Here is a 25,046-nt window from a genome sequence, read left to right on the forward strand (position 1 = left end):
ATTCTAAATTACAGTGCAGAGGTTTTATTTTTACAATGCATTGCTGTTCTGTTCATTTCAGCTGATCTTACTGTTCTCCAAGGACAAAAGAAAAATTGATGGGAGTGTGATCATACAGCATGGCAAACAGCTTCATGACCTACAACCAGCTATGGAGTACATGAGACAGCTTGCTTCCATTCCTAAATAGACACTGTACTCTGGTAAGGATGTTCTTGCAGACATGATCTTGGCTGCTGAACCGATTCAGATATTAGAAGTAACATCTGGGCACTAACCATCTAACTACTCTCTTCCACTTACACATTCACCTAACATAAAACTGTACTGACAGGTGTTTCCCTGAATCATGATACCATTAATAAATATCAACAAATTGTAATGCTTCTGTAACACAAAAAAGGATGACCTAAAATCTGAGGTTCTGGACAGAACCTCAGGACCCTGGAGTACATTTTCAGGCACATCCACAGGCACCTTCTGTTAACTTTACCTGAGTAAATCACTTAAACTACTTTGTGCCTTTGTTTTCTGTTATTACAGTGGGGATCATTCTTTCTCCCTGTTACAGCTGGATGTTATGCAAACAAAATTAACGGTGTTATGTGTACAGATAGTGTAGTTGTAGAGGACAAAATGAATTCTACATTCAGAATACCAAGATTAACAGGAGAGAGAGCATTCCCAAGATACAAGAAAAATATATAGTTATCATTTAAGCTACAGCCAACTAGAATAACATGCCAATCAGACTGATGAAGGACATGACAGGAGTCATGTCAGACTCAGGGTTTACGGAAGATTAGACCATGCCCTCTTGTTTTATTCGTATTAAGTATGCTGTCAGGGACACCAACTATGGTATTTGTAAATACATCTTAAAAGGTAGGCGGAAAAGGAAAAGTATTGAATGTGCTAAAAAGTGTACATGCAGATACATGCTAAGGTTGCATTCACAAACGTATCTAAAACTTCAGAGGAAATACTGAATGAACCTGTCTCTGGCAAGACAGAACTATTTTCTCCTTTGTAACCAGACTGTCTTATGCTGGGAAAAATGTACAAAGGAAAACACAAATAACATGATTGAGTTAGTTCTTTTTACATTTTGAATTATCATGGTTAAAAGTGATTGCTGGCAACAAACCAGAGCTGAAGAATCACAGAGTTTTTTAATAGAAATCCATTTATGCTTCCCACCATAACTTTTTTGAGAGTTATCAAGTACTGCTAAGGTATCCAAATTTCTTCCAATATTTCCATGTGGCTTCTTCATTTTAAGTCATTGCAGGTGCACAGCCAGACACTAATGTTGAGTTCACTATCATTTTTTTGGGTAAGACTCAACTGAATTCTTTTTCCCTGTGGAAACATTGGTCTCATTTTCAAGATTATGCATAAAAAAAAATCAAAGACTAGAAAATTTAACTGGACCCCAAATTTGTTCCCTTGTAATAGGGGCCATATTCTTAGGAAAAGTAAACATTACCTGCAGTGGTGAACCAGAGCAGATAGAAGGGAAAGCAAGAGAAAGAATTAAAAGAAACAGAGCAACTCAAAGTCATTGAAACTACACAGGTTTAACTAGGTGTGCCACTGAGCCTGGGTTAGCATGTATTTTCTGAAAATTAATTTATTATCCTTTTAAAGTTGATCTGAAAACTTCATATTTTATCCTCGGTTGTCAGAGTCCTTCCCATTCGAACACAGAAAATGTTCAGTGTCCAAAACCTGCAACTATAGCCCACATAATCTAGCAGAAAAAAAAGAAAAGCCAAAACAACAAACCCCAAACCCACCTCCCCCCAAAAAATCAAAAACAAACAAAAAAACCCCCCCAAAACTCAACAGGATCAACAATACAATCTAATAAAAGAACACTAATAATGACACCAAGCTGTGTGGTTCGGTTGATATGCTGGAGGGAAGGGATGCCATCCAGAGGGACCCTGACACGCCTGTGAGGTGGGCAGATGCCAGCCTTAATGAAGTTCAACCATGACAAGTGCAAGGTCCTACACCTGGGTCGGAGCAATCCCAGGCACAGCTACAGGTTGGGCAGAGAAGAGATTCAGAGCAGCCCTGCAGAGAAGGACTTGGGGGTGTTGGTTGATGAGAAAATGAACATGAGCGTGCTTCAGTGTGCCCTCACAGCCCAGAAAGCCAACCGTATCCTGGGCTGCATCAAAAGCAGCGTGACCAGCAGGTCAAAGGAGATGATCCTGCCCCTCTACTCTGCTCTCATGAGACCTCACCTGGAGTATTGTGTGCAGTTCTGGTGTTCTCAACATAAAAAGGACATGGAACTGTTGGAGTAAGTGCAGAGGAGGGCTAAAAGGATGATGAGGGGACTGGAGCATCTCCCGTATGAAGACAGGCTGAGAAAGTTGGGGCTGTTCAGCCTGGAGAAGAGAAGGCTGCGTGGAGACCTCATAGCAGCCTTCCAGTATCTGATGGGGGCCTATAAGGATGCTGGGGAGGGACTCTTCATTAGGGACTGTAGTGACAGGACAAGGGGTAACAGGTTAAAACTTAAACAGGGGATGTTTAGATTGGATATAAGGAGGAAGTTCTTTCCTGTTAGGGTGGTGAGGCACTGGAATGGGTTGCCCAGGGAAGTTGTGAATGCTTCATCCCTGGCGGTGTTCAAGGCCAGGCTGGAGAGAGCCTTAAGTGAGACGGTTTAGTGTGAGGTGTCTCTGCCCATGGCAGGGGGGTTGGAACTCGATTATCTTAAAGTTCTTTCCAACCCTAACTCTTCTATGCTTTTGCCGCTTAACAAAAAAAAACTTCTTCCTTCCCCCCACCCCAAGAGTGAACAACCTTGGTTGAGCTGGTTTTGAATTCAAGAGTAAAGGAATCTCATTATTAATTTTACTCCTCAGCATTTATTTCTCTTAAAATAATTCTATTTTATCAGCTGCATTTTGTAGTTGCAGATAGTTAATATACTGTCGTGGTTTAAACCGATCCACACAGGTCATCCACTCAACCCCCCCCTGAACCTCCCCGCTCCCGGAGGGATGAGGAGGACAATCGAGAGAATGTAACTCCCACGGGTTGAGATAAGAACAGCCCAGTAACTAAGGTATAACACAAATCACTACTGCTGCCACCAATGATAATATTGATAAGAGAAAATAACAAGAGAATACGATACCACAGCAGAACGAGTTCGACCCCCCCGAAGAGAGACCGTGCCCTTCCGGGTAACTCCCAGTTACCTCCCTGGGCATGACGTGCTGTGGTATGGAATACCTCTTTGGCTAGCTTGGGTCAGGTGTCCTGTCTCTGCTTCCTCCCGGCCTCCCCTCATCCCCAGCAGAGCATGAGACTCACAGAGTCCTTGGCCAAAATAAACATCACTTAACAACAATTAAAAACAATCGGTGTTATCAGCTCTCTGCCCAGGCTGGAAGTCAAAACACAGAGCTTGCATGAGTTACTAAGAAGGAGCAAAAAGGCTCCTGGTAAACCCAGGACATATACATCTGGGGATATTGCTAAGGTTGAAAGAGTTTTCTGTATGGGTGTAGAGAGGATTAAAGTTTGTCTCAGCTGCTCCACTTATGTACTTTCTCCCAAACTTTTCAGATCAAATTCTTCTTAAAAATTACAATAATTTGGAAACAAGAATTTACAAATACCACCAATCTGCAACCTAAATTACAAATTTTAGCAATTAACAAAATCTGATTTAAATGCTCTGCCTTCTGTTGAAGCATAGATGCCTCAGGTGAGCAGTGATAGGAACACAAACCATGAAGAGATTAACAGCAGCTGTGGTCTTTGGGAAGTGATCCTGTGACCATGGATGCTTGTGGATCAGCTGCTTACAAAGCCTGATGAGCAAGTGCCCACAAATTTTTAAAGATTGCTAACCCAGATCCTTTAGTGGAGTTTAAATATGTGATATAACAGGCTCAAGGTCGATATAGTATTGGAAGGTAATTGAAAGGGAACTATGGAACTGTTAACAGCAATTCACACAGGCTATTTAGTGGCAGTTAATACTTGTACTCTTACAAAATGCCGTAAGCATGAATAGCTGTACTAAGGTAAATGTCTTAGTGTTTGGAGTTAAACTTAGCTCTATGTGCTTTTATGTTTAAATTTACAGTATCTACTATTACCATAATATTGCAGGTTTTAAAACAAAAAGCATTCCTTTTTGCAACAAAATAGTATTGGCACCTTAAAAAAAAAATAGCAGCTTGTAACTTCCCCAGTATCCCCTACTGTGCTTAAACATTGTATAATTAACAGCTGAGCAACCTAAGAAAACAGAATCCACCCATGAAAAACTTCACCCACCTGACTTCAATCCCAGGCTGTGACTTTGCAAATTCTCTTTCAGGAGGTGAACTAAAGCAAACAGTGCTGGATTTGTGTAAAGGGCACCTCTCTAGCATTAACCATTTTTCACCAGAAACACCTACAGCTTCCCATTCCACCTATAAAGGAAACTGCCTACACTGCGGAGGAAGAACCAAGAAATATTGGCCTGCCCTGACGTTAAATCATTATGGCTATGACAGGCATTCCTACGCATGATGCATGTGCAGCTGCAAATAAGGTCACGGTGTTTTTCTCCTTGGCAGTTAACACTACATGCTGAGCATCTCACCTTCTATTTTAAATTTACACTAGCTTTCCTCTCTTAAAAAGTAGACAAAAAAATTGTGAAGTAATTAGATTCCTCCATCTAATTAGTAAAGACTTAATTCACTACTGATATATTTCACCCTTCTGTGAGCTACTTCAGCAAAGACTTTCACATATTCAGAGCTTTCCATGCCACAGAGCTCCAAACTAATTTACAAACTGGGTATTATTATGTATTGTAACAGTAAATAACAGAATCTCCAGATTGAGAGGTATGGTAGATCCAGACTTTCCTTAAAATATCCACATTTTCAGATAAACATCAGAGCTGCTGGGCTCACCACAGTCACGGTGTATGAATAAACCAGGTCAACATCATGTGTGCAGTCAGTCCTATGTTTCTAACAGCACATGGGCTTCATCAACATCCTGGCACAGATAACATCCAAGTGCTTCCTAACCATTATAATTACTGTGAAAGCACAGAACATCTGGCAGTGTATACACACACATTTCTGTCATCAGTTAGAATAAAACATTACAGCACTGATAAACGTCAATGGCAATGAGCTTATTTAAAACAGATAGGGCCTCAGTCTTGAAGAACCTACCTCTGCCAATTATATGAATTCAGTTTAGCAAAGCAGTGCTTTACTTTCTTAAAGAATCTTATTAGCTTAGCATTAGCTTGACTGCATTTGAAAAATTAGGATTAAATTCACTTCCTTCTTGCAGTAGTATGGCCTAGCAAAGACAGGATTCACTATGAAGTACCGTTGAAGACAGCTTAGTGAGAATGTGCAGGTAAAAAATATTATTTCAATAATCTCACTACTAGGCAGCATCTCTCATCATGGATGCTGGCCAAGTGCTTCCAATATTTTGTGAGTCAGTGCAGCCAGAGGCAAAAACAAACCCAAAAGTCACCAGGAGGATTTGTGGGGCTTCCCCTGGTAGCTTCCCATCGAAGTACGATGCATGCTTTGTGAGATCTGATACTACATGTGGCAGGGCTGCTGCTAAGAGGGTCACCACGGGATTATTTTAATGTTCACTGAAATGGAAGCAATTTATTACATACTGCAGTAGCATCGCTTTCATTCAAATTATAAGAGGTTGCAAGTAGCCTTTTAAATCTACTTTGCCTTTCCCTCTGGTACCAGCTTACCTTCAAGCTTCTTGGAAAGATGATGCTCTGCGAAGCAGGCTTTGGAGGTTATGCAAAGAACAGAGCACTCAGTAAGTACCCTGTTGACCTCCCAAAGCATGCAGGGCTTGAAACATACATTTGCATGCATAAACTGGGTTTCCCCAATGGCCTAAGAATAGGATGCATCTGCGGAACAAGTTTTGCACTTACTTGAATATTATTATAAAACATTTATATGATTTAATTAGATTATGTAAATGCTTTACTCCAGTTTGAAGCTTTGAAAATCATAATGTCATGCTCTAAATTATGCAAGTATTGAAAATGCTTTTCACAGCAGTAGAAGCAAAACCACAAGTGAGACAGTCCTGCCACATGCCCTTCTACTGTTCTTTACTCACCAAAGACCACACAGAATGCATTACTGTAATCCGGACTTTTTCTATTAACATTTTCTGCACAGACAGTAGTTATTCTGTGCCGTGTTTTTATGCTAAGTCCCAAATCCAAATTTGATTTGGAAAATGTTCTGTAGTTTATATGCATATCCTGACTAAGCAGCAGATTTTCCACAATGTCCTCCTCACCCTTCTCTGATACAGCTTACATTTCATGGCAAGAAGACCTCAGCAAGGAGATTCAGTAAGAGTTATTCATTGAAGCATCTTCCTAACTGCTGACAGTGAAAAAGGGAAGAAGGTAAAGCCTTGGGCAACATTTTTCTCTTAAGTTAACTTACTTAATCCTATACACCTGGACAAGATAATGCTGCCACAATACTGAGCACATGTCACTAAGAGATCCTGGACCCCATAGGACATTCTTTAAGCTATGCAAAACAGGCATTTATACAATTTACAGAAATAAGTTACAGTATGTTGGGATGGTACCAAATTATTTGGAAGCAAAAGAACCACCGTTAGGGACAAAAGAACTACCATGAATTAATTCTTGGAATTAATATGTACTCACAGAAAAGTCACCAAACTTGGGTAGCCTAATTTTAACAGGACTCTGCTATTCAGTATATCACTAACTTTAAAATACAAACTGAGTGCACCAGCTGCTTCCTCAATACTGCTGCTTGATGTGTCTGAGACACCAAAGTCTGAGCTGCTCCATCACACAGATTGCTGTAATGGGCTATAAAGCATGTACCACTTGACATTAGGGTCACAAACCTTTCTACGCAGTCAGAATACCTCACTCCCAAATCCTAGTGTTTCCCCCATATTCTGCCACCCCCTTCCCCAAAATCAAGATCATGGACAGAATAAAAAAATAATAAAAAAGAAAATAAACTTTAAGTTAATGAAAAATCCTAGAATGTTTGGGTTCCCAGGCAAGGGAACTTTGAAAATAACAGCTCAGGCAGATATATTTCTTCCTGTACATGCGTAGGGCTGTTCTTCACCACATGGTAAAATTACCTCCCCCATAGCTCTTCAGCCATGGGTGCCCAGAGAACAGTTCACATGTGGGCCAGGTTATGTCATATGATCATCGGTATACCTATGTTGATACAAACCATCTAGAGTAACACATCTCTCTACTGGCAACCTACATACCTGGCTCACCACAGAATAAACCTGCCCATTTTAACCTTACACAGGGCAGGACTCTTGAGAAAGCTGCTCTCTCAGCAACCCTGTGTCATCTATAGGTGGCATGCTGTCCAGCTATAGGTATGACTTTATGACTTTTGAAAAAGCTGAGTTGTGAGAAAAAGTCGTAAGAAAGTCTGTGGGGCCAAGCCACACATGATAAACATAAAATTGCACAGAGAGGTAATACTGCTGCAGCAGGAAGCATTAGCAACTCAAGAAATTCAGTAGGGAAAAGACACCAAATGCAAAGGTATAAATCCTAATGGGATAAATGGACCTGGAAGATGGCAACTGTAGAACTGTGTTCCAAGCAGCACAGAGGACAACCCTTCACTAGTCTACTGACAGCTTCCTGACCAGCAAAATTCACTTACCAGAATGGGAATAACACTAGTACTGGGCCTAATAGCCTGTTCATCTTTCGCCTGTATCCTGTTTGCACATTTCAAAAGATAGGTGAACTGACTCACACAGGGGGACACCCAAACCACTGCCTTTTCCCACATATCCTCCCCTCTGATTTTGCAGCTCTGATTATTATAAATATTTTGTCCATGACAACAGGAAAATATTTGCCTGCAATACACTTGCTCTCCTTCCTCCCTAGCTCTGCTTGCTAGGCTTTCCCATTCATTACTGACCTCCACCAGCCATCACAACCTTCCTGTTTTACAGGGCCCTTTACATTCACTATGCTTTCTAGGACAACCCACCCAAAATGTGATCTTTTTCAGCTACGCAGGAAAGTTACAGCAGACAAATTATAAACTCATAGGGAGAAATTTATTTTTAAAAGTTTCACATAACACTCTTCAGGGATGCATGAGCACTCTCTTCACGGTAAGGGCAGAACTGATGCTGATAACGACCCCAGAAAAATTCACAATCCAGAAGTGAAACATATATAAAACTCATCATATAAAAATATTTTGCTACAAGCAAGTGTAAAAAACCAACAACCTCCCAACTAAACAGTGAAGTGTTTTTAAAACACTAAAACTCTCATTATTCTTCCCAGCAGACATTATCCCATAATGCATAAACCAGAACTGACTCAGTCTCTGTCATGGGCAATACCAGAAGAGCTCAAGGTACTTACTCTCCAGTTCTGATGGGTCTTAAGTCAGCTCATAAGGCTGTCATACAGGCCTGGCAGCAAAATTAAGTTGCTCTTATTCCAGGTTCCACAATGTCTTTCCTGTGATAGGAATCCTTGAGATGAAGCTCCCAATCCAAAACTGCACCCTCCTGTGGTTATGGGAGAAAATAAATTGAGCACAGCTGACGGAAATTATTCTGATTCAATTATTTCATGAACACTTCAACTAACCACATTTATCAGCCTCCTAAACTCATAAATCATAGCAATCTCTGTTGGGAAATTCTAAATTGATGTGGCCCCGCCTGAATCAGAGAAGGCAGTAGGCATCTGACAGCCTTGAGGCGCAGCCTTGTGTGAGCTGATTGGAATTTCTAGCAGTATTAATCTTAATAACCTCAGGTAGCTTCCTCGCCGCAGCCTATGTCGTTACGCACAAGCAGTGCGGGAGGGAGCAGTGCAACAATTATTCCCTCATTCTCTCCAGCAGACTGTTTTCTGATGAATATGAACATGTCAGTCATGCTCAGCCTTCATCCATAGCTCTTCTCAACCCTCAGCAATGACCAGTCCAAAACTTGTAGAATTTAAATTGTGATTTGAGCCTTGACGTATAGGACACAGGAAAAGAAAACAGAATACCTACCAATACAGCAGCATGAAGACTTAAAAACAAAAGCAGCTTTTCCCTATTTCTTACAAGAAGCACCTGTGAACTGTAATAGAAAACTGTACAGCATTTATCCAAGTCATTCAAACAATAGGTTGAAGATATTCAAATAGTATTAACACTGAAAATAGATGATTAAAACACAGATCAGAAATATGCATCTATCCAGGAAACCGAATCCAAGTAACTGTCACTCACAACTGACAGTATGGTCAGAACAGTTGTTGAAGCTCTCTGGTATTCGCTTTGTGAAGGATTAAACAGCTCTCATTGTGAATGAATTTGCGCTTTTCATAATAGACTTTTCAATAATAACAAATCTACCAGATTTCTCCCCTTTTACACAGATTGATTTATAAAAAGTCCAGGGAGGTAAGGCAACACTGGACAAACATACAGCGATTCTCTGCCAGTGCTCTTAGTAGTGTCCAGCGGTTCATGATTTCAAAAGGATTTTCTAAGCCGGAAAATATAAATGTGTATATAATGTCTTTATATTCAGCAGCCTTTAATGGATTCATCTTTCAAGTACCAGTTCAGTTACTTTCAGGTTATGTAAACTTTCATGTTAATGAGATTTTTTTTTTGTTTGTTTCTTTGGGTGTTTTGGTGTTGCTTTGTTTTTTTCAGGGAGAAGGGAATGTTAAAGAGGAGTGCCACAGCTCACCTTCATGCCTCTGGAGATCATCTCATTTTATATGCCAGGAGCCACCACATGTAGATTCCATTTAATAACCTCCAGTTCTGGTATCAGGAGACACAGTGAACAATCACTCCCTATTCATCTTCTCCCTTTGCCACTTGTGATTTTATGGACTTTTATCATTTCCTCTCAACCATCTGCCTTTCAGTCTATTTAGTTATCCTCATACAGGTGTTGCGTGCTATTCATCATTCCTGTCACCCTCTTCTAAAACCTTTCCTGGTTTTACTACATTGGGCTTCAGATGGAAGAAACCAGAACTACACACAGTATTAAAGAGGCACATAGACCAGCAATACTTTATTTTCTTCTCTATTTGCCTTCTAGTAATTCCCAACATCTGAATTACAATTTTAACCTCTATTAAGATGACACCTTTAAAAATCGATGAAAACCCTAACCTTACTTCAAAGTCCTAGCTATATCTTGATAGAAAAATTACTATTTTCTGCCATATCTGCTACTTCACATTTCCTGCACTGAATTTCACCTACTGTTTTATCATCCAGCCACTCTGTGAGGTAAGGCCCTTCCATAATTCTTCGGTCATCTTCACTACTCCGAACAGTACCTGCAAACTTTGACACATTTTTATGCAACCCTTTTCCCAGAAAGGTCATGGGTATACTGTGAAGCACAGGCCTAGGCATAGATCCTTGCAGACTTCCTTGGTAATTTCTTTTTGCTGTGAAATGTGACTATTTATTCCTGCTTCCTATTTCTTATCTTTTAATCAGTTATTTAACCATCTTTGAGCCCTTCCTCTTATCCTACAGCAGCATTCTTTCTCTAACAGCCTGGGATGAAACCCTTTCAAAAGTCTTCCCTTTCTGCAGGTCATTTCCATATTGCTATCGGTGCTGTACGTGTAGCTCGGATCCCGTTTTACAAACAGCTGAAAATGATTAAAACTTGACCCTTCCTGCTCTCTTGATTCTACTGTAATGCATTTCATTCAAGTTCAACCTGCTACTGCCTTCCTTTCCAGTTGCCATCCCCTCTCTTCTTCCCTATCGATACACACATTTTGCAAAACTAAAATACAAATAATTTCTTGGTATTACTTGTTTACAGAGCTTTCCAGCCTTTATAAGTTTACAATATTAAAGGAAACACAGCCACATAAAACACAGTGTGAAAGCTATCCCACGTTTATTATATTTTAAATATCAAATCCCACATACCCTTATGTAATTTCCCATCACCTTCACACTGGTATCTTTATACATTAATAGACAATAAAGTTTCATTAGACCTTTATTGCTAATGTGAAGAAAGTTTAAAGAGTCCTGCTGTAGGGTGGTTGCTTGTTTTGGTAGGGTTTGTTTAGTTTGCATTTTGATGGGTCTTTTAGTTGCCTTTTTTTTTTTTAATCGGTTGGTTGGTTTTGTTGTTTGGGGCGTGGACAGAGCAGGGAAGAAAACGCCACAACATGAAGAACCAACAAAGCTGTCTGAAGATTGAAAGCTCCGCATATATAGCTGCAGCCCAGCCAAGGATTTTTATAAACAACTGAAGCACTACTGATTTGGAAATGTAATTTTTCTCCCAGTGTACAGGTGAATAGCTCATGCCTAATTACAGATTGAGACAATTCAAAATAATAGAAGTTTAAAATCTTAATGCAGAAAATCAGACCATCAGAATTTCCAATGAAGTATTCATTCTGGAGCAGACAAGCAGCATTGTAACATAAATACAAACAATAATATAGATGATTTAATTGGATTACTTCATTCCTATGAATTCTTCCAAACAAGCTCTTTAAGAAAGCCAGAAAAAGAGAAGACAAATTCCATCTTTTCTGGATGTTTTGGCTTACAGCAGTCAGTCATGCTCTCAAAGTGTGATCTCACTGAAGCAGCTGTGTACACACAACAAATCACATTTGAACATGTTTCGATCCAAGAGTGGGTAAGGACAAACAGAGGTGAGCAGCAGGCTGTCCCTCAACCCTAACACCAACAGTTGCCATAGCAACAGGAGGAATCACTGGAAGAGTCTGGGATTGATCTTTCCATCCCATATTCATTGCCATTTCTTCAGAGTGGTCTTACACAATGCTACTGCAACCAACACCACCGCACATACCCAGGTTCTAAAATTAATGGGAAATAATAGTGATGAAAAGGTGACAGAGAATAAATTACTGCTGTGTACCAAGTACACAAAGAATAAGCAGCAGAATTTCCATCTTCATGCAAGCTATGCAAAGAGAAGGGTGGGTGTCAGCACGTACAGGCATGTTTCACCATGCCTTCCATCTACATTTCAAGATTTCCCTGCATTCTCCTGCTGAGCAGCATCTGCCTGTTCTCAGCATCTGTAACAAGACAGTCACCAATGCCTAGGGCAGGTATTGCACAGAGTAGGATATAGCAAAGGTTATTTTGTGCTTAGTTAAAAAGCCTGTTACATCATGTCAGCTTACTACAGAATGGCACAGAGCCAAAAGGGTAAGAAAGAGAGACTACTTACAAATATTAAAGAGATTTTTCAGGTTAACAATGGCATAGCTCCAGAGTCCCTCAAAATATATAACAGCACAAACAAGTTTTGTAAATGTGGGACAGTACATTACATAAGTATACGAGAGATTTCGGTAAAGACTAATATTGATCCCAATAACACACAGCTCAAAATTGCATTTAGTTTGCAAATTACAGGATGGTACTTTGTTGATACGGCCATAAGGTTTAAATGAAAAATATATTTTGATGGTTTCCCCTTCACAATTAGCATTTCTTTTTAGGATATGCAAAATGGTAGAAAGTGTCTAAAATATTAGACTGAATTAAGAAAGCCTTAAAAGACGATTCCAAACTGTATTTATGAACACTGAAGAATGACCAGAATCATTAGCAGTATGTGTCCCTAGCTAACAGCAGAAAACTGCATACATCAGAAAGATAAAATATTATTCTTGTAAATGAGTTGATCACTTCTGCTACATGCACCCAACGTTGTTCCACTTTTAAATCAGCATAGTAATACCTCTGTACTCCACTATATTTGCATACAGCTGAAGTAATATAGTGATAGTATGGGAGGTACCCATTATCTCCAGAAACTTTGTAGTTGACAGTGATTAGCCCCTAAAACAAAACAAACCCAAAACATCTAACTAGAACAGCCTTCAGAAAATGCATCATAGTTTCCAAGGCAAATACAGAAGACAAAAGTGTCTACATTAGCACATATATTAACAAAATTTCATCATTTATACTTAGTAAAAACAGATCCTGAAAATAAAACAAAACAAACCCCAACCCCTAAACAATACCTACCAATTGTGTACATCAAGATAACAACTCCACCATGATCCAAACAAGTCATAACAGTATGTGATATTTAAGAGCTCTGGGAACCCTGTTAATAACAAGTCTCCCATCATAACTTAAAGAGGCAAATAGCCACGGGTCTGCTGAGGACCATTCAACTGCATATACACTATCTTCATGTTCTTCATAGGTGGCTATTACACTGTCCTGAAGGGGCTCTTTAATCCTAAAATTTGGGAGAAAAAAAAAAAAGTAAGTAAGGATCTATGAACACACTTGATTTAAAAGGCAGTATTAAGTGCCACTAACATCTAGATATGCAACCTCCCATGTGAAGTCCAAGAATGCAGCAGTAGGCTCCAAGGAATAATTTTACACCACATGTCTGCACACGCCTATGTTTTAGTGGTGGCTTGACAAGGCTTGACTTGTCTGTGCTAAAGACCCCATTTGCAGGGACGAAGTATCTCTTATTGACAACTTCACTGTACTTCCAAGTCTCTCAGAACCTACACTAAGTACCTCTCTAAATCAAGTAAAACTACTGGGTATGATCTAAATGCACTTAAACACACATTTTTACCAACATCATTTCTCTTGCCATGCTCCATGCCTTCCTTTCCCCATTTGTTGTTAACTGAATTCTTAAGTAATATTTATTCTCATTAGAGATGTGTAAAGAGGTAAGAAGTTGCAGTCCTTAATATCACAGTCTCTCCTGTGCTGCTATCCTGAACCCATTCTCTCCAGAGTACCAGAAGGCAGATGGAGGCACCAATCCAAAAACTTTAATTTTCATCTCCCATTGCTAGAGTTATAACAACACTGGATTCTCATCTATTATTGTATACCTCACCTCTCACTGCAATACCCAAGCTCCTGGTCACCTACACCATGAGACACAGATTCTCTTTTGCAATGCAAATATTTAACAATAGATTCAGGCATTCTCTGACATCCAAACCACCCAGGAGTCATTGACTGTGCTCTGCTAGCTGAGAATAGCTCTTCTTCCCTCCACTCACAGAGCCAATCCCTCCTCTCAGAGCAACACTGCAGCACATTATTCTGTAGCTACAGGGTAGCTGAGTTTTCAGAGGATGACCTTAGAGCTCCTTCACCCACAGAGGATCACCTCTGCTAACAGGAATCAGTCAGCCTTTCAGAAGCATCCCCCTGCCTCCCAGAAACAGCCTTGTATTACAGCTGCAATCCTCCTAACAGAACGCAAAGCCAAAGAGCCTTGTGAATGCCACTCAGTCATTTAAACAGATGCTGCTTCTACAGAAATGAAGTGCTGTTATTGGCCGTCTTTGCCCTTTACCACTGCTCTCTGAGAGCACGCGTCTCTGCGATCACAAAGCGTATATGCTATCACATTTGAATTGCTTGTGGGATATTGCTGCTCCACCTAGCCAGCCTAACCAGCTGTGAATCTAACATCGCAATTAAAATTCAATTGAATTTAATGAATAAACCAAAAGCAGCCCGATACTGCAGAATAGCTTCAGATGTTTAGTTCCAAGGACTTTTATTGTTTACTTATGCTACGTTTAAGGTCAACTAACAAAAAAAAAGGTCATAGCACAAATGACATGCAGCCCCTCGTTAATTGCAAAGAGCAGGCTTGTTCTGCAGTTCTCCTGAATATGTACTTTGATACAAACCATCTAACAGCAGAGAGCTAATAAACACACACACACACTTCATCTCCTGCAATGTGTTTTTCTAACTTCCTGCTAACTGACACGCCTGGTTAAGTGAAAGTTGGTCATGTCCCCAGACAGCAATGTGCTTCACGCAGCGCTCACCCACTTACCCACAACTCCATTATTCCGAAGGTTTCAGATGTCTCTCCGGATAAGCAGGGGAGTAATACACAATGCATACGACTGTCAGGGGACACGACCAACTTTCAGTTAACCAGAAGTCTCAGTTAACCAAAGGTTGTATAAACAAGGACAAATACACTTCTAGATTACAGTGTTTTCTGTATGCTCAGAGTTATTTCAGTGTTTCATTTAAATAACACAATTCATCTATTTTAATTTCCAGAACTCACAGGGGAATGAGTATTCAGGCAAATAGCCTGTAGATGAACTTCTATTTGGCATTTCCATTTATAAGAATAATAAAGAACAATTAAGAATTGTTGTCTATACAATGAATTTCTTCTTGGGTATGAAAGTAATGTTGTGCCTTCCAGAAAAAGAAACCATGCTCTTCCACGTGGATTTTCAAGGCCAAGTGAGTTCAGGATTCAGAGGGGTTTTTTTGTTGTTGATTTAAATAGCATAGGTCTATGATAATATTATGTATAGACTACTTGTGCATAGAAATGGCACAGCCTTGAAGCAGTCATTAAGAATATGAGAAAACCCTTATGGAAGTGATCACTTGGTATAAAAGAGCTAGATACTACACAAGATAATCAGGATGGAAAAAAAGTCATCTCAGAATGACATGTGTCTCAGGAACAACACAGAAGATCCAAAAGAAACTGTCCATGAACATCCTTTATTAACACTGTGAATGAAAACAGATTACTCTTCCAATTATGTAATGGGTAATGAGCCCAGAAAGATTCTGCCATCAGAATAAAGAGCAGAATTTATTTCATGTATGTGAAAGATTGTTCAAATAGTAAAAAAAAACAAAAAACAAAAAAAAAAACAAAAAAAAAACAAAAAAAAAAAAAAAACAAAAAAAAACAAAAAACCCAGGAACAGCAAGGTTGCTTGTGGTGGTGTTTTTCCTCACAACAGGAATCTCACAAGAGGGAAACAGGCCACCTTACTGCATTGTAAGAGATTCCAAGAAAACACCTCAGATTTACCTGCATTTTGGCTATGTGCATGCTTTTTTTGGTAATCCAAGAACAGGCTGAAGACACTATTTTTGAATCTATAAGAATTTAGAATATTTAGTTTCTGAGTCCCACAACTATTTACTCTCAATGGAATTTTACACAGCTTTTACACTTTTTTATTTATTAAAGAACCAGCTCAGACTTTCTAACTCCTTAGATATTAAATATAATCTGATTAATGCAAGAGGTTATGGACTTAACAGCTACGACACTGACATTTACTTAAGTGAGGTAATAAATAACTTGTAAATATATATATAAACAGAGTCTATGAAAAAAGATCATTTTGGTTACAGCACATACTAGTGGAATATATATAAATCAACTTGTATTTAAGTTTTTTTTCTTTATTTAGATATTTTAATTATCCTTCTGTTTTTATCAGTTGCTACAATTTTATTTCTCCTTAATACACAGCAGGTAATTTCGGAGCCTAACTTGTCATAGCACTCTTCACAATGTTGCAATGCTTAAAAGAATACTGCTATATAACAATACTTCCACATTTCTTATATCAATACCTTTCAATATGTTTCAATTTTGTAGCTACCAACTCCTGATGACAATGCCCAGGTTATTTACCTTCTTAGGTTAGCCGCATAACACTGAACACAGAAGAGGAGAGTGTTCAAAGTAGACTGGATACTGACCAAAATCTGCAGATCTTTGGCAAATTTTGGAATAGGGTGGTGAATTCCGGACCTTAAATTTCTTTCCAGTTAGAGAAGTTCACAAATAGGAAGAGTATCTATACAGAGGTGGATATGAAGTAAACTTCCCTCTATGATACTTTAATATATACAATTCAAGTTGTTGCCAAAACACAGATACTTCTGGTTTTGCATAAAAGCTGAAGGTTATGGGTGCAAAAATATAATTGCTATGCTGTAACTATTTTAGTGTACCACAGGAGTAGGTGCTTGGCCCATTGATACCTTCATAGAGCAGTCTGACAAGACTATATTTGATAAGCATAATTTGTAATCACTTGTTAATGCCAATCAAGTTTTGCAAGTTACATTCTTTCTTGCCCTAAATTCACTTGTCCCTTATAAAGTTCCTTTAGGTTCTTGTTTTCCTGTGCTATTTTAAAGACTTTTTCTGGCCGGACTAAAACACCTTTTTTCTCTCCTTACACGCTCCTGCATTGCATCAATGTAGAGTAAGAGATGTGCAATCTCTATCTACATTCGGCATAAATTTAAGACCTGTGCCACACAGAGTTGAAACTGGACTGTTCTTATTCTTATTTCTCGTTCTTATTTTTTATTCTCTTTTATTCACATAGCATGACCCTTACGAGGTTCTTTTATGAAAGAAAGGAGCTTTCATTTTACTAGATAATTTTGAGGTTAATTGTGTTACAGACTTGAGAAAGAAGCCTCTCAAGCTTTGGATAATTGTTTTCATGTAGAGAGCTGTTATTTCCAATTACTTCTCATGCTAACAACCACTTAAGTTTGCAGCGCTTGCAGTTCTGTTTTGTCACCACAATGTTCAATAAAATATGTTTTTTGAAGTCATCAAAATCATCAATTCCTCATCACAGTTAAAATTAAATCTTCTTTAACCTAAAAATACTATGAAATAAATGTGACTTAGTAGAGTGGCAACATGTGCTGCAGCGTCCAAGAACAAATCCTGAAAAGCAAATCCTGAAAAGCACGCCACTGGATTCCAGAATAAGCCCCACAGATGCTCTTTCCCTTTAACTGGAGGAGAAAACTTAGCAACTGTACAGTTTTGTTTCTGGTAAGCTTAGAAAAAAAACACTATTTCCTTTTCCGTTCTCTTACGGAAAACAGAACTCAAGGATGTTTATATTGGAACATAATTGTCATATATATGATTTGACCATTCACATTATTGTGAAAGCATTATTTTTTTCCTCAAAAACAACCTTCTGAACTGCTTCTACAGGAAAATGCCATCTTTAAAACCAAAAAATATATATTTTAATATAACAGGTTTCATAGTTGTCCTAATACACAAATAAATTAAGGAGTGTATATCTGATGAGGGTTAAAGAAAGAAATAGCATAGTTTTTAAAGCAAAATAGTCCGGGAATTGGAAAGTGCTGCTGCACTAGATTTGGCCCAGCTTCTTACATATTTAACCAACTAAAGTCCTGAATTCTGGCATTCCGCAAAACAAAAACTATTTAAGCCGTTTTAATTAAGTCTCTTGGTTGATTCCACAGTATAACCCTATGATTTCTAGATTTCTCTGAGACATAAATACCTGAAACAAAATATCAACAAAATTAACACTATTGGCAACTGTGTGAATACATCCTGGAAGTCTGCCTCACCATGACTGTTCCACAAATATTTTTCAAAGTATCAATGCTGACAATCGCTCTCCTGAAGTCATGGATATGTATACAAAGGTGTTATATTAGATCACACAGCTCATATGTATTAGCATGAAACCATATGATTTACTATTCAAAAGGCTCCAAACCACATTTTTATCACAAAAAGTAGAAATCATCACCTCCTTTGGGTGGAATTTCGAAGGAAATCTCTTTCTACAGAGAGGCCAGCCACCGTCTTCTCTCTGGTCCATTACAATTGCTGAAGACATTGCTACACTTAAAATCTCATTAAAAACTTCACTATCTCAATGATACTCTGTACTCAGAAGACCAGTCCTTTACATCTCTCAGCCTCAAACGCAAAATGGTGAGAAGTGCTTATGTCATACCTTGTTCTGTTTGTATCAAAGAACAGTCTGGCTAACATCCATAGCAGAAAAGATGGAAACCCAAGACTTGAGAAAAAGACTAAATGAATATATTTCCTAATGTGAATTGCTGATACAATCTTCAATAGATAACAAGAATAAGGATAAATTCAAGTCAAAAAATGTAGCATAAGGGAGAAGGCAGCATGTTATTAGTAACCAGTTTTGACACTGAAAACACAGCAGACATCTTAAGCCTGAAAACCCCAAAGAGACCTAAGGGAGCTGGGTAGCTCATTCTGTAGAATTAAAAGCTTAAGGGCAGCTTCCTTTTCAGGACTGATATGTAAGCTCAGCATGCTATGGACCATATAAATCTTTTTATTAATATGGGTACAGAAAAGGTTTTTTTCTCTTAAAACCCAAGTCCTTAATTATCAGTTGAGCCTTGTCATGAAGTTATGGCCATAGAAGTCATGAAGAATGGAAACGCTGCTGTAGATGTAGCATGTAGCTTTCTGCTCGTGATCCTAAGGTAGCAAATGATCTTTTCATGCTGTGTATCATCAGCATACCAGAGACCTACAGAGTTTAAAATTTAAACCTATAAAGCAAATAAATATATTTCAATACTAAAGAAAAGGAATCCTGATTGGTGAGTAATCATGCTAAACTACAAAAACATAGTATGTTTCATTTAGCCTGTCTTCATATGGGAGGTGCTCCAGTCCCCTGATCATCCTCGTGGCCCTCCTCTGGACTTGTTCCAACAGTTCCATGGAGGGTCACAGGGTCACTGTTCCAACAGTTCCCAGAGGAGGGCCACAAGGATGATCAGGGGACTGGAGCACCTCCCGTATGAAGATAGGCTGAGGAAGTTGGGGCTGTTCAGCCTGGAGAAGAGAAGGCTGAGTGGAGACCCCATAGCAGCCTTCCAGTATCTGAAGGGGGCCTATAGGGATGCTGGGGAGGGACTCTTCATTAGGGACTGTAGTGACAGGACAAGGTGTAATGTGTTAAAACTTAAACAGGGGAAGTTTAGATTGGATATAAGGAGGAAATTCTTTACTGTGAGGGTGGTGAGGCACTGGAATGGGCTGCCCAGGGAAGTTGTGAATCCTCCATCCCTGGCAGTGTTCAAGGCCAGGTTGGACAGAGCCTTGGGTGGGATGGTTTAGTATGAGGTGTCCCTGCCCATGGCAGGGGGGTTGGAACTAGATGATCTTAAGGTCCTTTCCAACCCTAACTATTCTATGATTCTATTCTATGATTGATAGAAATAGCAATGTAGAATTAAAATGACTGTCAGACTAGTTTAATACAACCAATACAGACTCAACTAACATGAAGATTTTGGGTGACCAAAGAATGCAGAAAGGATGTAAGACAGTCATCACCTTCCTTGAGGAGGATAGTTCTCAGTGCTCTGCAGATGTCTAAAGGAAACTGACAGACACCTTCAGGAGCTTTGGAATTAAGGCAAATTCAGTATCGCAAGGATGAAGTCCTTGCAACTCCAGAGTGCAAAGTCATTAAAGAAAGGCCAAAGAGAAGCCTGCCTTAATCAGCTGCATCCACAGATGTGGAATGACCTCATGATTTAAACATTTTGTTTAAACTGAGGCACTGAAAAGCATTCCCTATGTTCTTATATCCAGGCACACCAGCTTGTTTTGGGGATGAAAGTTAAATGCACCTGAAATACCCACTTCATCTGTTCTATTTTCATTTATTTTGTACACTTTTTTTCTACCTCTGGATCAAAGTGCTAGAAATTAAGCCAGAAGTACAGCATTTCATTCCCCATTTCTCAGATATTTTTTTCCGTATTTGAACCATGCATCAAATTATCCAGACTAGGAACTTGATCAAAATATACCACAGCTGTCCTCCAGCCACATGCCTATACCTTCTCTCTGTGGATAGCTTGATCCTTTTTTAGACTACCTACTTTCAACAGAGGCTTTGGGCTTCCAAGACAGAAAGCACTGAAGCCTCCCTTTATTCAGAGCAAGCAAACAAATGCAGTTGACATATTTCTCCTAGACACACTTCACAAAGACAGTGCATGCATAGCTAACATATTTTGGAACAAACAAAAACACAGTTAGTGAGAAGAAATAAACTCAAAAATATGGCTCATGGCAACAGAAAACCCTGAAGGAAGAACCAGAAGTCTCCAAAGATGATTCAGAAGGCAGTAAAGGTCCCTGAGCTGCAAACAGGGGCTAGAAGCATACCCAGGGGAAATATCATCTCCTTTTCCTGTTTTTACAATCTTTCCTCTTGGCCACTATCAGCAACATGATGCAGGTTAGGGACACCTTTGATGTGATAAAGGGCTGCTGCTTTTACATTTTTATGATTGATGAGAGAAACAGTAGTAGCTAAAAAGTAGAGAAGAGACTGAAAACTAGTTGCTTTGATCTGAATCAGCAGTTAAGAGGAACTGAAGGTCACTCAATTGTAACAAGACACAGATCCTCATAGAATAGTCCTATTTATATTGTTTATTCAATATTCTGGTCTCCAAGATGGGAGCATATAAAGTCCCAAGATGTCAACACATACATGGACAAACATCAATTATTCAATGAACCTGTATTCTTTTCCTTAAAAACAAAAAGAAGTTACCTCCAAATTATTAGTTTTCAGTTGCAAAACCTAAAAATTAGGCAGTTACTACAGAAAATAAGTGTGTGGGCTACAACAGTTGAGGTTGGAAAGGCCCTTTGAATGCCATCTAGTCCAAACCTCTGCAATAAGCAGGAACATCATGCACAGTATTATGTGGTTCAATACTGAAGGATTAAATTGACATATTACTTGCTTTTGTCTCCAGCCAAGAAATACAATAAAACCAAAAAAGTTTATTTCAAAATATATTAAAATAAAAAGAGAAGAGGTAATGGGCACAAGTTACTCCTGGGGAGATTCTGACTGGACACAAAAAGGAAATTTTTCATGAGAACAATCAATCATGGGAATAATTTCCCCAGGGAAGGGGGCGGATTCCTCAATTTTGGACACTTTCAAGATTCGGCTGGACAAGGTGCTTGCCTAGAAAGGCTGGACCAGAAAACCCTTGAGGCCCCTTTCAACCTGGTATTCTATGATTCTATGATAAGTATTAACATGAGTGTTTAAGATCCCATAAGTCTCAGCTGTGTAGAACAGTATAACAATCAATGTTTTCTAAATTATGGGGCTTTTGTCTAAAGTAGGGGAAAAAAAAAACCAAACAGAACAAACAAACAAACACAACCAAAAAAACCAAACAAAAAACCCGACAACAACAAAAAACAAACAACCAACCCCCACAAACCACCAAAAACTTTGAAGATACGACTGGTGCACACTCTTCATTTTTATATTTAGTCCATGGAGTATTTTTCACAAGTCATTGTGAAATGATTCTAAGTAACTGTATTCATAACATGAAAAACAGGTAGCATACAAGGAAAAGAGCATTCTTACAATCACAGAATCATAGAATAGTTAGGGTTGGAAAGGACCTCAAGATCATCTAGTTCCAACCCCCCTGCCATGGACAGGGACACCTCATGGTAAACCATGTCACCCAACGCTCTCTCCAACCTGGCCTTGAACACCACCAGGGAGGGAGCACTCACAGCTTCCCTGGGCAACCCATTCCAGTGCCTCACCACTCTAACAGTAAAGAATCTCTTCCTTATATAAAATCAAAATTTCCTCTGTTTAAGTTTTAACCCGTTACCCCTTGTCCTATCACTACAGTCCCTGATGAAGAGTCCCTCCCCAGCATCCTTGTAGGCCCTCTTCAGATACTGGAAGGCTGCTATGAGGTATCCATGCAGCCTTCTCTTTTATAGGCTGAACAGCCCCAACTTTCTCAGCCTGTCTTCATACGGGAGGTGCTCCAGTCCCCTGATCATCCTCATGGCCCTCCTCTGGACTTGTTCCAACAGTTCCATGTCCTTTTTATGTTGAGGACACCAGAACTGCACACAATACTCCAGGTGAGGTCTCACAAGAGCAGAGTAGAGGGGCAGGATCACCTCCTCCGACCTGCTGGTCACACTCCTTTTGATGCAGCCCAGGATACAGTTGGCTTTCTGGGCTGCGAGCACACACTGAAGCCGGCTCATGTTCATTTTCTCATCAACCAACACCCCCAAGTCCTTCTCCACAGGGCTGCTCTCTGCCCAACCTGTAGCTGTGCCTGGGATTGCTCTAACCCAGTTGTAGGACCTTGCACTTGGCATGGTTGAACTTCATAAGGTTGGCATCAGCCCACCTCACAAGCGTGTCAAGGTCCCTCTGGATGGCATCCCTTCCCTCCAGCGTATCAACCGAACCACACAGCTTGGTGTCATCGGCAAACTTGCTGAGGGCGCACTCAATCCCACTGTCCATGTCAGCGATGAAGATGCTGAACAAGACCGGTCCTAACACCCATCCCTGAGGGACACCACTCGTTACTGGTCTCCAGCAGGACATTGAACCATTGATCACAACTCTTTGTGCGTGGCCATCCACCTTATCCTTATCCACCGAGTGGTCTACCTATCAAACTGATGTTTTTACAATTTAGAGACAAGGATGTCATGTGGGACAGTGTTGAATGCTTTGCACAAGTCCTGGTAAATGACATCAACTGCTCTACCCCCGTCCATCAGTTCCACAGCTCCATCTTTGAAGGCCACCAAATTGGTCAGGCAGGATTTTCCCTTAGTGAAGCCATGCTGGCTGTCACCAAGCACCTTGTTGTTTTTCATGTGCCTTATCATGCCTTCCAGGAGAATGTGCTCCAAGATTTTGCCAGGCACAGAGGTGAGACTAACTGGTCTGTAATTTTCTGGGTAATCCATTTTCCCCTTCTTGAAAATGGGGGTTATATTTCCCTTTTTCCAGTCATCGGAAGCTTCACCCGACTGCTATGATTTTTCAAATATGATGGACATCTTCCTTCTTTCTAACTGATATCTCAACCTTCTTTTGTGAGAGATCCCATCACTCAGTCTGAAGGTGACTGGCTACAGATATTAGTTGTACAGACATCTGCTCTTCCTGGTGTATTTCAAGGTACACACAAAAAAGACATTTTCTTTTTCAAGATTTGTGTGCTATTTAATAGCAAACAAAACGTCCTCCAAACCAGAATGAAAATGGACCCTATGAGAATGTAACACTATTTTTAAAGCCTAGAATGCACTCAAGCAAAAAAAAAAAAAACCAAACAAAAACGAAAAAAACAACAAACCACCCACCCTCCACTAAAGCATACACTGAAAACGTGTTTTACAGAAGAGACTGTACCTACGGAATGGCTCAACAGATTCTTCAAAGAGGTTTACAGAAGACAAAAGGGGTACTAAAGCCTAAATACTTGGCACTGGGGTTGAGTAACAAGAAGTATTCCCAACAGCTGTTATGCCCTGCTTCATTAGTGCACTCAGAACTAAACAGACATTCACCTGGCAACAGTTCAAGGCTGGTGAGCACCTTGCAAACATCCTTCTAGCTCAATTCATAACAAGGTGGGGGTTGTGGGGGAAACAACAAAAGAAGACTTTGACAGTACCAAGCAAATGTTACAAAAGCCAGTGTTCTTTCCCAGGTTTTATAGAGAGTAGATTAGCAGCTGAAAAGCATATATATGAAAAGCAAATGTGGTGCTGATACTCATGTAGCCTCTGGGAACAGGCAAAGGCTCTACATCATTGCTATACAAGTAATTCATGATGTAGTTTACACCCATCCCATAGCCAAAGTAAAAGATGCATTATACTTGTACTGCTTTGCATATTCTTGGTTTCAAAAATTCCTATTCTAGAAACAAACACTTGTGTTTTAATCAGGGAACCTACACAGTCTACAATCAACAGAAATTCAGAGCTCCAGATAATCTACTACATAACATCTGTCAGAACACTATTTATCTGCGATGCTGTATTGCTACATTCCTTTTGTATATATTTAAAAAAAATCCAAACCAAACAACCTAGTCTCTTTCTCACTCCCATTACAACCTATTTATCTTCCATCCAGAACAGAGTAAGCTGTAATCCCCAGCCAAAGGTAAGGAACCAAAAGGTACATCATACATCATATTTAAAATGCTGTAATTTGGTTACATTACAGAGAGTATGTACTGTTGATGTGAGCAGCTTTCTAGGTACTTAATTTGATATGCCTTGATTTTCAAGGCACCTAAATCACCTTATCACTTCTAGAGACATCCTGCACATTTAAAATTAACTATTTCTATATATGGGATAGCTTCCTTATTTAATATTTCAAAAATGGTTTCCAGGTCCATTATGTGAAACCAAAATGTCAAAACTCTTTGCAGCAAAACTACATGTTTATTAATAAAGGAAAGGTGCAAGACCAA

General features: G+C 39.5%; 1 protein-coding gene across 5 annotated transcripts in view; it reads right to left on the reverse strand.

Annotated features, from left to right (window-relative positions):
- Nucleotides 1–8,123: 8,123 nt before the first annotated feature.
- EIPR1 (EARP complex and GARP complex interacting protein 1) overlaps nucleotides 8,124–25,046 on the reverse strand; it is an 84,893-nt gene continuing 67,970 nt past the window's right edge. For 3 of the 5 annotated variants that reach the window (XM_065681564.1, XM_065681563.1, XM_065681560.1), the window contains one exon: nucleotides 10,970–13,341. In XM_065681564.1, coding sequence (XP_065537636.1) covers nucleotides 13,167–13,341 — 175 coding nt within the window. In that variant the 3' untranslated portion in view covers nucleotides 10,970–13,166. Of the gene's footprint in view, nucleotides 8,611–10,969; nucleotides 13,342–25,046 lie in introns of those variants that run through there. The other 2 variants (XM_065681561.1, XM_065681562.1) reach the window with 2 other exon arrangements.

This window comes from Lathamus discolor, chromosome 5 (genome assembly GCF_037157495.1).
Source record: "Lathamus discolor isolate bLatDis1 chromosome 5, bLatDis1.hap1, whole genome shotgun sequence".
Taxonomy (NCBI): domain Eukaryota; kingdom Metazoa; phylum Chordata; class Aves; order Psittaciformes; family Psittacidae; genus Lathamus; species Lathamus discolor.